The 12,552-nt window shown below is 44.1% G+C and overlaps 1 protein-coding gene across 2 annotated transcripts in view; it reads right to left on the bottom strand.

Annotated features, from left to right (window-relative positions):
• Tecpr2 (tectonin beta-propeller repeat containing 2) overlaps positions 1 to 12,552 on the bottom strand; it is a 77,672-nt gene that overhangs the window by 55,353 nt on the left and 9,767 nt on the right. For both annotated transcript variants that reach the window (XM_042696864.1, XM_042696865.1), the window contains exons 2-5: positions 12,198 to 12,279; positions 11,198 to 11,487; positions 1,094 to 1,222; positions 229 to 360 (exon numbers count right to left, since the gene is read on the bottom strand). In XM_042696864.1, coding sequence (XP_042552798.1) covers positions 229 to 360; positions 1,094 to 1,222; positions 11,198 to 11,416 — 480 coding nt within the window. In that variant the 5' untranslated portion in view covers positions 11,417 to 11,487; positions 12,198 to 12,279. The remainder of the gene's footprint in view (positions 1 to 228; positions 361 to 1,093; positions 1,223 to 11,197; positions 11,488 to 12,197; positions 12,280 to 12,552) is intronic.

Raw genomic sequence — 12,552 nt, 5'->3', positions numbered from 1 at the left:
AGTGGTAAAGTGCTTGCCTTGCATGCCTGAGGCTCTGGGTTCCATTCCTCAGCACCACATACGCAGAAAAAGCCAGCAATGGTGCTGTGGCTCAAGTGGTAGAGTACTAGCCTTGAGCTGAAGAGCTGAGGGACAGTTCCCAGGCCCAGAGTTCAGGCCCCACAACTAGCAAAAGAAATAATAAATAAAAATAAAAATAGCCAACAATATTTCTGAAAGTAATTTTACCTGATCTAGGTCCAGAGAAGAATAAACAATTTTCCCTTTGTCATCTCCCGAAAATAACTTCATTCCATTGGGGCTCCAAGCCAGAGCTGTGATGCTATGCTTGTGAAAACCAGTGACATCAAATCTCCGAAGCTATGAATAAACAATAAAAACACACAAGGAAGAGGATTATGCAGTAACTGGGGCTATGTGGACATCACTTATTTATGGAGAGCTAGTCTTCCATACCGAATCCTGTACAAGGCAATGTCTGTCTGTTCATACTGAAAACTCAGAGACGTGGGGCTTAGTGGTGTACTCATGTAATCCCTGCACTCAGGAGGCTAATGCAGGAAAACCAGGAGTCCAACCTGGGCTACATAGCAAGATCCTGTCTCAAACAACAAACAAAAGTACCTGTCACCCTGGCTATGCCAGAAGTATAAATAGGAGGATCGATGTCCAAGGGTGGCCCAGTAATAAATTCAAGACCCCTATTTGAAAAATAGCTAAAGACGAAAGTGCTGAGGGTGTGGCCCAAGCAGTAACATGCCTACCTAGTAAGAGAAAGGCCCTAATTTCAAACCACAGTACCACAAAAAAAATAAAGAACAGGACAAACCTCCTAAGAACACAGCAAGATGCAGAGTTCAGGCCCCACGACCGGACCCAAAAATAAAAGAACATAGCAAGAGGGTATTAGGCAAACTTGAAAATATTCCTATGTGCTTTATGCCACGCAGGAACAGAAATGTTATCCAGTTATTATAAACAGCACAGCGTTCTGCTCAGAATAAGTTTTCTATGCAGATGAGGACTTCTCATTTTTAAAATCCCTGAGGAATTTGCCACAAAGTGAAGACATACTAATAGTCTGAGTACCCACTTGTTTATTTCTCCCAGGCAATGAAGATACAAGTTGAAAAATCGCCACCCGCCCTGAGGCGGTGCCAGCTGCCACCAGGTCATCAAAGCAGCTCAGCAGCTTCACCACGGTGATAGACTCCGTCTTCCCCTGAAAGAGGAAATGTGGAAAACAAAGAGACCTGTGAGCAGACAGCATTTAAAATACACAGCAAGGAAGGCATAACCAAAGGAGTCTATAGATGTATTTAGCTGCAGCCCATATGTTCCTGTTGGAAATGTATTCAAGCCAGAAAGACATGTAAACCTCTTAAAATCTTATTTTCCTTGATAGGAAAATAAGATATTTTTTCTTATATTAAAATAAACAGAAGGGCTGGGAAGGTGGCTCAGTGGTAGAGTGCTTGCCTTGCATGCATGAGGCCCTGGGTTCCATTCCTCAGCACCACATAAGCAGAAAAAGCTGGAAGCAGCGCTGTGACTCAAGTAGTAGAGTGCTAGCCTTGAGCTGAAGAGCTGAGGGACAGCGCCTAGGCCCAGAGTTCAGGCCCCACAAACAACAAAAAATAAAATAAGATAAAATAAAATAAACAGAAGGTGCTGGGAATGTGGCTTAGTGGTAGAGTGCTTGTCTCATATGCAGGAAGCCCTAGGTTTGATTCCTCAGTACCACATAAACAGAAAAAGCCAGAAGTGGCACTGTGGCTCAAGTGACTGAGTGCTAGCCTTGAGCAAGAGTCTAGGCCCTGAGTTCAAGTCCCAGGACAGGCAATAAATAGTGGGGCACTGGTGGCTCGTGCCTGTAATCCCAGCTACTCAGGAGGCTAAGATCTGAGGATCATGGGTTAAACCAGACCAAGCAGGAAAATCCGTAAGACTCTTTGTTTTTGTTTTTCTTGTCCGTTGGTGAGGCTTGAACTCTGGGCCTAGGTGTTGTCCCTCAGCTTTTCAGCTCAAGGCGAGCACTCTACCACTTGAGCCACAGTGCCACTTCCAGTTTTCTGATGATTAATTGGAAGTAAGAGTCTCACAGACTTTCCTGCCAAGTTTGGCTCTGAACTGCAAACCTCAGATCTCAGCCTTCTGAGTAGCTAGGATTACAGGCTTGAACTACTAGCGCCTGGCTTGATACTTACCCTTTTTGAAATTTTTCTTGCTCTTCTCTACATCATCCTTTTGTTTTTTAAGCATATTTTTAAGACTTGTTTTAAATAGTAGGTTCACCATCTGATTTTCTTTGTGTGTGTGTGTTTGCTGGTCCCGGGGCTTCAAATCAGGGTCTGTGCTATCCCTGAGCTTCTTTTGCTAAAGACTAGCATTCTACCACTTGAGCCACAGCTCCACTTCCAGCATTTTTGCTGGTTATTTGGAAGTAAGAGTCTCAAAGACTTTCCTACCCTGGCTGGCTTCAGACTGCGATTCTCAGACCTCAGCTTCCTAAGCAGCGAGGATCACAGGAGCTGGCTGAATGGTCATTTCTGTTGGTCTACTGATTCCCTTTGAATGGGGCGTACTTCCATGTTTCTCGGTAGGCCTTGCAATTTTCTTGCTATTGTTTAAAACAATGTTTGGACTACTAATAATTTAGAAAGTCAGATTCTGCACAACTGCTTTGACCTTGCTAAGATGTATGACACTTTATATTCTGATACAGTAATTTATATAGTCTACCAAATATGTAGGAATACCCTCCACACTCTCCATATCAAGTGTAGTGTTATAGCTATGCAAACTAAAGCAGGCCATAGTCCTGGCTCTCTGAAATTCGCTTAGCTGCAGCAATGAGGCATGCACAGGAAAAGCCGCCCACAACAAGAGGAGGTGGTGATGACAGAGCTAACTTTCATCTGGAACTCTGCAGCTTCCAGGGCATCTTCATAAGCTATAAATACATCCACTGTCATATTGGGATAGTTAAGAGGTTTGGTCCTTAAGCTGTAAGATAGAGGAGAGGGATCTTGCTAGTGTTACCAGTCAGATGTTTCTGATATTCATAATAAGAAGCAGCATACTAAAAGTTACAATAGTTTAGATTATTATTGGTTAGTAAGGGGTTAATTATTACTATTAATAGTAAGGAACTATTCTAAGGCTAGGTTGTTTCTGGCTCAGGCCTGTAGTCCTACCTACTCTGAGGGCTGGGATCTGAGGATCAGAGTTTGTAGCCAACCCAAGGCATAAAATCTATGAGACTTTTATCTCCAACTAACCAGGAAAAAAAAAAAGCCAGAAGTGGAGGTGTAGTTCAGTTAGAGCACCAACCTCAAGTAAAAAAGTCAAGGAAAAACAGGCCCTGAGTTCAAGCCTCAGTACCAACATCAAAAGTGTTTGTCTTAGGCTGGGTGCTGGTGGCTCACACCTGTAAATCCTAGCTATTCAGGTTGAGATCTGAGACTCATGGTTCAAAGCCAGCCCGGGCAGGAAAGTCCATGAAACTCTTATCTCCAATTAACCACTAGAAAACTGAAATTGGTGCTGTGGTTCAGGCAGTAGAGTACAGGCCTTGGGCTGAAGAGTGCAGGGACAGCACCCAAGCCCAGAGTTCAAGCCCCACAACTGACACACACACACACACACACACACACACACACACACACACACACACACACACACACACACACACACACACACACACACACACACACACACACACACACACACACACACACACACACACACACACACACACACACACACGTGTTTTGCTTTAAAGCCATCTCTTTCTTTTCTTTCACGGAGGTCCTAGGGCTTGAACTCAGGGCCTAGGTGCTGTCCCTGAGATTTTGTGCTCAAGGCTAGCACTCAAGCACTTGAGCCAAACTCCAATTCTGACTTTTTACTGGTTAATTAGATTAAGAGTCTCACAGACCAACCTTCCCAGGCTGGCTTTGAACTGTAATCCTCGTACATAAGCCTATTACGTAGCTAGGATAAAAGGTGTGAGCCACTGGTTCCTGACTATCACATACATGGCTACTTATAGCACATGAACAGCCTGGAGTTACAAAATAGGCATCTATAGATCCCCATCTAGCTTGGGAAAGGGATCATTTACATCACCTTTGAGGCTCCATATGCCTCTTCCTGACTGCATGGTCCTACTGAAAACCACACTCTTCATTTTAGGATTAAACATTCTCTGCTTTTAGCATTATAGCTCCCACACATGTACATGCGAATCATTGCTTTTCTCTTCTTTTCCTTTAGGTCCAAGACCGGGACTCAAACTTAAACTCAATACCTGCCGTTTTCACTCATTGGCTAGCGGTCGGTCTACCAACTGAGCCATGCCTCCAAACCCTGTACCATGTGCCTGTTACAGGTCTGGCCCTCAACTATCCTGACCTACACACTCCGTGATTTTAAGTGTCTTGCTATTCATCAGCCTAGAAAAGAGGGTTTTTTTTTTTGAAAATCTTTTTTTATTATTATTATTGTGAAAATACTGCACAGAGGGGTTACAATTACATGGGCAAGATAATGAGTACATTTCTTATCAAGCATTGTAGCCTCCTCCTTTGTTTCCCCTTCCCATCCCATCCTCCCCTGTCCCCCCCAACTCCTCCCCCCAACCCTCCCTACTCCCCCACCCCTGCCACCAAAGTTGTAAAGTTCATTTTGGACATAATGACTTGTGTATCTCATTGTTGCAATGGGGCCACTTGTATCCCTATTTAAACGATTTGTTTTTTTCCCTTCCCCACCACAAATTATAACATCAAATACAGTGAAAGCAGGCGTTATACTGTGGGGGAGGGACATACAAAGCAACAAAGAAATAATCTTGTTTTTTTTTTTTTTGGTCTGGTCGTGGGGCCTGAACTCTAGGCCTGGGCACTGTCCCTCAGCTCTTCAGCTCAAGGCTAGCGCTCTACCACTTGAGCCACAGTGCCACTTCCAGCTTTTTTTTTTTTTTTTTTTTTCTGCTTATGTGGTGCTGAGGAATCGAACCCAGGGCCTCATGCATGCAAGGCAAGTGCTCTACCACTGAGCCACCTTCCCAGCCCCAAAGAAATAATCTTATGTGTTAGAAACAATCGCATGAAAGAAAAAAACATTTGAATACATATCTTAGGGTACATTTCCCGAACATCAACATATCTGACCTTTTCTGATTGACTCAGATATATACTAGTTATTGCAAATAAGGGAAGCCATGGGACCTATGTTTCCTTGGGCCTGGCTTACTTCACTTAATATAATTTTTTCCAAGTCTTTCCATTTCCTAACAAATGGGGCAATGTCATTCTTTCTGATGGAGGCATAGAATTCCATTGTGTATATATACCACATTTTCTTGATCCATTCATCTACTGAGGGGCATCTGGGTTGGTTCCATATCTTAGCTATGGTAAATAAGGCTGCAATAAACATAGTTGTGCTGGTAGCTTTAGTGTGGTCTTGTTTGTGAACATTTGGGTAAATGCCCAAAAGTGGGGGAGCTCTATGTGGAGTCTTTTGCGGAACCTCCATACTACTTTCCAAAGTGGTTGAACAAGTTTACACTCCCACCAACAATGCAGTAAGGTTCCCTTCTGTCCACATCCCCTCCAGCATCTGTTGTTAGTAGAGTTCTTGATTATAGCCATTCCAACTGGGGTGAGGTAGTATCTCAATGTTGTTTTGATTTGCACTTCTTTTATGGCTAGAGAGGCTGAGCATTTCTTCATGTGTCTATTTGGCCATCCTGAGAAGAGGTTTTATGTCTACAAAAAGTAGGCTGACGTGAAGCCAAAAAGCCAACTTGTTAATTTTACCATGAAGTACTGGTCATAAAAACCAGAACACTCAAGAGGTCTGGCCTATATGTGCTTTCCTCATTGACCAATCAACATAGAAAGCAAAGAACATCCCAAAAGCTGTGAGAGGAGGTGAGAGGTTACTGTGCACAGAGCACAGCACACCAGCCCGGGCACAGAGCACATCGGGGTCAGAGCACTTGGAAGTCGCCCTGCTGCTCAGGAGGTCCATGCTGGTGCTAAGTCTTCCTATGTAACACAGACCGTCCTCACTCTCCTCTGCTATACTCTCTTCTGATAGGGGGACAGTCCCATCTTAGTCTGGCTGGGAGACATACCCATACGATGACCCTTTAGGATGACTTTGCCTGTCAAGGATCTCATCTATTGTGTTTCCCTTGGCTTCTTCCTTCATTTCTAACTCTCTAAGGGGAATGTGCTGCTGCCCTCCTGATAACAACAAAATTTCCTCAAGCAGAAATTTTGAGGAAGTAAGTATGTGTGTGTGTGAGTACTGGGACTTGAACTCAAGGCTTGGGCACTGTCCCTGAGCCGTTATGCTCAAGGCTGATGCTCTACTACTAGAGCACCTTCACTTCTGTAAGTCAGGGATAGGGATGGATGGGTAGAGTCTCATGGATTTCCCTGCCTAGGTTGACTTTGAACCTTTAACTTCAGATTGCAGACTTCTGAGTGGTTAAGATTATAGCTGTCAACCTAAAAAAGTCCTGCCTTGAAAGGTGTCAGGACTGGCATCGGCTACCTGCTTAGGCACCTTGGCAGTCCACTTTTCCTTTCTACGCAGAACACAACCACATCAGGACAATGTGCTCTTTGTGAGTATATTCATGAGAACCATGAAGTCTGACAAAGCTTTCTTCACGAGTTTCTTTTGGTAGGCCAAAGCTTAATCATCAGCCAACTGCTAGCATTCTAAATAACTACTAAATCTGAAATATTTGTAAAGACTAAGAATTCATAGATTGTTTTGCTAATTTTCTTCTTTCCCAAGGAAGACTGAATATTTATACAGTCTGCTGATGAACTCAACATTATACAAAGGAATCTACTTTCCTGAAATAATTTTCCTAACTCCACAGCAAAATGGAGTCAAGAATGAAACCTGGAGTTTAAGGGCCCACACAGCAGAGGAACTGAATAAGGGGAATAGAGCATGCCAGTCTGTACAAGTCCTGGCAGTAAAGTGACAACGTTACAATCTTTCTCTTCTCCTCCCCATCTTCCTCTCCCCTTTTTCTTCCTTTCGGTGGCGCTAGGAGTTAAACCCAGTTTCCAAAGCATGCAAAGCAAGTGCTCCATTACTGAGCTGTGTCTCAGCCTCTGCTAACTAGATGAAATGAGACAAGGGATCCAGTTTCACTTTTCCACTGATATTTATATCCAATTGTCCCATGACACTCATTGGGAAGTAACCTGGTGGTTACTTCCACAAGAAAAGCCAAGGAAAGGCATTAGGTAATTGTGCCTTGGGTTCACAGGTGAGATAAAAACTCATTTCTACATCACTTTAGAAAATGCAATAGATTTAAGCCAATGAGACACACATGCCATTCTGAAGCATTACTTTTTGTTGTTGTTGTTGGACGTGGGGCTTGAACTCGGCCTGGGCGCTGTCCCTCAGCTCTTCAGCTCAAGGAGAGCACTCTAGCACTTGAGCCACGGTGCCACTTCTGGTTTTCTGAGTAGTTTATTGGAGATAAGAGTCTCACAGACTTTCCTGCCCAGGTTGGCTTTGGACGGTGATCCTCTGATCTCAGCCTCCTCAGTAGCTAGGATTACAGGTGTGAGCCACCGACACCCAGCAGCATTACCTTTTTGCGTAGACACTACCCAAGCTCAGGACCCTTCTGTTCTCCTATGGAAATCCGCTACCTCAGTTAGATCAGCACAGCATGACGGTTCTTCCTCCATCAGTTCTTTGTTCCAGTGCGACCTTCCCTGCTGGACCTTTCCTGGACTTTGCAACCATCCCTCTTGGCACTGCCTAGCTCACTCACTGCTTTATTCTCCTATGCCTTGTTTATGTTTCTGTATGTTAACTTCTCTTACTTATTTTACTGGTTCGTTCATTAGATTTAAGCTCAAGGATAGAGACTGCCTACTGCGCTCTCAACTCCAGCTTCAGGACTTGTCATAGGCCAGGAACACCCAGAGCACTCCATGAATGCTTGCTGAAGGATTCACAGGGAGAGGCTGCAGAGATGAAAAGCAGCGTTTTCCACCAGCAGTCTGCTGTGATCAGCACACGACACATGCAGTTAGTCCTGAAGGCAAACCCATGGAATTTCAGTGACTGAATACTAAAAGATAGCATACATTTAGTTTCAAAACAAGGGGCTGGGAAGGTGGCTCAGTGGTAGAGCGCTTGCCTTGCATGCTTGAGGCCGTGGGTTCAATTCCTCAGCACCCCATAAGCAAAAAAAAAAGAAAAAAGCTGGAAGTGGCGCTGTGGCTCAAGTGGTAGAACGCTAGCCTTGAGCTGAAGAGCTGAGGGACAGCGCCCAGGCCCAGAGTTCAGGCCCCACGACCGGACCCCCCCCCCCCAAAAAAAAGCTAGTTTCAAAACAAAAATTAGAAACTTCAGTCAAGTAATCTTTTTATGGTCCGTGCTCACACATGTTCCAGCCATATACTTCACAAGCTTATAATATTTTTGTACCTTTTTTTTTTTGTGACTTGGCAGTTGCTAGGAAGAATTTCTTGTGCTTCTACCTGACTTCTCCCACTAACTTCTAAAGAAGGAAGCTTCCTTCAAAAGCACTGTTCTTAAAAGCACATGCCAGACTATTTTACCACATGAAAGGTCAGCTTTCTTCTTCTTTATTTTTTATTTTTGGAGCCAGTCCTGGGGCTTGAACTTCAGAGCCTGGGCATTGTCCCTGAGTTTTTGTGTGCAAGGCTAGTGCTCTAACACTGGACCATGAGCCACCAGTGCCTGGATTACTTATGATCTTTCAGCACAAAAGTGAATCTGTCTCTGAACATTTAAAATACTACTCATTGGCTGGGCACTGGAGGTTCATGCCTTTAATCCTAGTTAATCAGGAGGGTGAGAACTAAGGATCATTGTTCGAAGCCAGCCCGGGTAGAAAACTGAGACTTCTTTTTTGGTAGGTCATGGGGCTTGAACTCTGGGCATTGTCCCTCAGCAATTCAGCCCACAGCAAGTGCTCTACCACTCAAGCCACAGCATTACTTCTAGATTTCTGGTGGTTAATTAGAGGTAAGAGTCTCATGGACTTTCCTGCCCAGGCTGGCTTTGAACTGTGACCCTCAGATCCCAGCCTCCTGAGTAGCTTGGATTATAGGCATGAGCCACCAGTGCTCAGCCTCTGTGAAACTCTTATCTCCAATGAACTACTCAAAAACAAAAACAAGCCGGAAGTGGCACTGTGGCTAAAGTGGTAGAGTGCTTGCCTTGAGCAAAAAGAAGCTCAGGGACAGCATCCCAGCCCAGAGTTCAAGGCACAGGACTGGCAAAAAAGAAAAGAAATGTGTGTGTATGTGTGTGTGAACTGAAACAAACTCCAGGAAATGGAAACATGGGATTGTTGTTGTTGTTGTTAAAAATATATAGGTGGAGACACAGACACGGAGAGACAAAGGGTGAACAAATGCAGCAGTGGTAGTCACTAGTAGTCACTAGACACTATGTTGAAAATGAACTATAAAACTTGTGGGTAGGGATAGGAGAGAAAAACAGGGAGAGAACAAGGGAAGGGGTAACACTGTATAAAATGAAATGTATTCTTTACCTAACTAATGAAACTGTATTTTTTTTTTTGGGGGGGAGGGGAGGGTCTGGTTGTGGGGCCTGAACTCTGGGCCTGGGCACTGTCCCTCAGCTCTTCAGCTCAAGGCTAGCACTCTACCACTTGAGCCACAGCGCCACTTCCGGCTTTTTTCTTTTTGCTTAGATGGTGCTGAGGAATCGAACCCAAGGCCTCAGGCATGCAAGGCAAGCGCTCTACCACTGAGCCACCTTCCCAGCCTCCTAATGTAACTGTAATCCCTCTGTACGTCACTTTTTTTTTTTTTGGTCAGTTGTAGGGCTTGAACTCTGGGCTTGGGTGCTGTCCCTCAGCTCTTCAGCTTGAGCCACAGCGCCACTTCCGGTTTTCTAGTAGTTTATTGGAGTCTCATGGACTTTCCTGCCTGGGCTGGCTTTGAACCTCGATCCTCAGATCTTAGCCTCTTGCGTAGCTAGGATTACAGGCATGAGCCACCGGCGCCCGGCTGTACATCACCTTTATAATAACTATGCATATATGTGCATATATATACATATACATATATGTATATACATGTGCATATTTATATATAATCTTTCATGTATGGATTTATCAGAAGATAAACTATGTACTCAATAAACAAAATGGGTAAATTATGGTTTATCAGTACCTGGTACCAGCCATTCCCCCACTATAAAACATCCCTAGCATCATCTACAATACAAAGACACCAGAGTTAGGGCATAAAACAATTGGTCAGGTTATCTGTGCTATAGAAATAAAACTTATTTCAGATGTGCATAATCTGGCAATTTGCCAATATAATTATTTTTATAACAATTTCAAGACAGGGCTGGGAAGATAGCTCAGTGGTAGAATGCTTGCCTTGGATGCATGAGGCCCGGGTTCAATTCCACAGCACCACATAAGCAGAAAAAGCTGGAAGTGGCGCTGTGGCTCAAGTGGTAGAGCACTAGCCTTGAGCTGAAGAGCTCAGGGACAGCACCCAGACCCAGAGTTCAGGCCTCACGACAAAAATAATAATAATTTCAAGGCAGTATCTAGACATCACTCAAGTTAATCAAGGCACTTTAAGAAACATAAGTTAACAAACATATCTATTTCTAAAGTTTTCTAGTAAGTGTTAAATACTATAAAATGTTGTAAAGTAGCCAGGCGTTGGTGGCTCACACCTACCTGTCAGCCTAGCTACTCAGGAGGCTGAGATCTGAGGATCGTAGTTCAAAGCCAGCCTGGACAAAAAAGTCCGTGAGACTCTTATCTCTAATAAACCACCAGAAAACCAGAAGTGGCACTGTGGCTCAAGCGGTAGAGCACTTGCCTTGAGCTGAAGAGCTGAGGGAGAGTGCCAAAGCCCACAACTGACCCAAAAAAACCCAAAAATGTTGTAAAGCAATAGGATTTTTTGAGACACAGAAAAAACATTGAAAACACCAATGACTTTACTTGTTGTATTCTACTTAGTTAAAAATGGTTTAGAAGCATTGTTTGGGTGAGGGATGAAGCTATATTGTATGTAGAAACTCAGAAGTAAATTACCCTTTTCTAGAACACAAATGTGCTAACCCTCAAGCATCGTTCAGGCGTGCTAAGACTCAAAGAAGAGCAACTCACCTCAAAGTTGTACTTTTTCATTTGGTTGAGGTGCCGGCAGTACAGATATAGCATGCCGATGCTGCTGCCCACCGCAATGTAGTCCCCATTGGTATCCAGGGCTGTGAGGTAGACCACAATAGAGCGGAAACCCTTCTGGATCTTTGTGGGAATGGCATTGAGGAGATAGTATAAAGGGCAGAACTCTCTGAACGTAACAGGCTCTGACATGGATGCCATGACCAAGGTTTCCACAGATGGTCTTCAGGCAGGGAAAGGAATGTTTATTCCTCATGGAGGAGAACCTGGGGCTACAGAATAAGAAACAGTATCATATATGTACATATATAAATAAATATGTCATAATAAGGATTATTATATTATACTGAATGGCTAGTCATGTCAAAAAGAAGTAGTGTTTAATGGTGGAACATGGGGGATAGGGCATAGCTGGTATGGCAGAACACTTGCCTAGCAAGTGAGAGGCAGTATTCAAACCCCAGTACTTCCAAAAAGAAAGAAAACAGTGGAATATGGAATTTTCAGGCAGGGAAGAATTACAGCTTAAAGAAAGAAAGAAAGCTGGGCACTGGTGGTTCACACCTATAATCCTAGCTACTCAGGAGGCTGAGATCCAAGGATCACAGTTCAAAGCCAGCCTGGGCAGGAAAGTCTGTGAGACTCTTATCTCCAATTAACCACCAAAATGCTGGAAGTGGTGCTGTGGCTCAAAGAGGTGGAACGTTAGTCTTGAACACAAAGAGGCTCAGGGACAGTGTCTAGGCCCTAAGTTCAAGCCCCAGGATGGGGAAGGAAGGAACGGAGGAAGGAAAGGTAAATTAGCAGCTACTAAAGATCACTTTAGAGCATTTTAATTCAAAAAGCACTTCGGAAAGTACCAGCACCTAAGATTTATGTTGTAAATAGTATGGAAGAGGAGGAAAAGTTTAACAGTCTTTCTCATGATCTTGTCAGCCAGTCAGGTAACACAATAAAGAAATACAAAATCACCAATAATTACACGTTACTCCTCGGGTCTTGATGAGAAGAGGGAGAGATCAGCATGGATTAATGTGAGTGTGGAAGACTTCACTGGAAACATCCTGAGGTATGAAGCCCACCAGGTTGCACAGCATATGGAAGAGAAAGAGAAAAGTTCTTGCATATAAGCAGACAGTGAACCCACCCCAGATGCAGAAATGTGCTTCCTGTGGTAATGAAATGGTGAAGAAGCCGGTCCCCTACTACTCACGGCTGCCTCAGTGTTCAGAGTCCAGTCACCCAGCACTTCCCACATGGGCCCCCTGAGGGCCCCCATACCCCTGTGCATGTGTGATACCAGGCTTCCCGAAGCAAGACACTTTACCTTTGCCCGG

Source organism: Dipodomys spectabilis, unplaced genomic scaffold (genome assembly GCF_019054845.1).
Source record: "Dipodomys spectabilis isolate Male_0828 unplaced genomic scaffold, ASM1905484v1 ptg000212l, whole genome shotgun sequence".
Lineage (NCBI taxonomy): Eukaryota > Metazoa > Chordata > Mammalia > Rodentia > Heteromyidae > Dipodomys > Dipodomys spectabilis.
The sequence above is the reverse complement of the archived record's forward strand: the minus strand, read 5'-3'. Positions and strand labels throughout refer to the sequence as shown.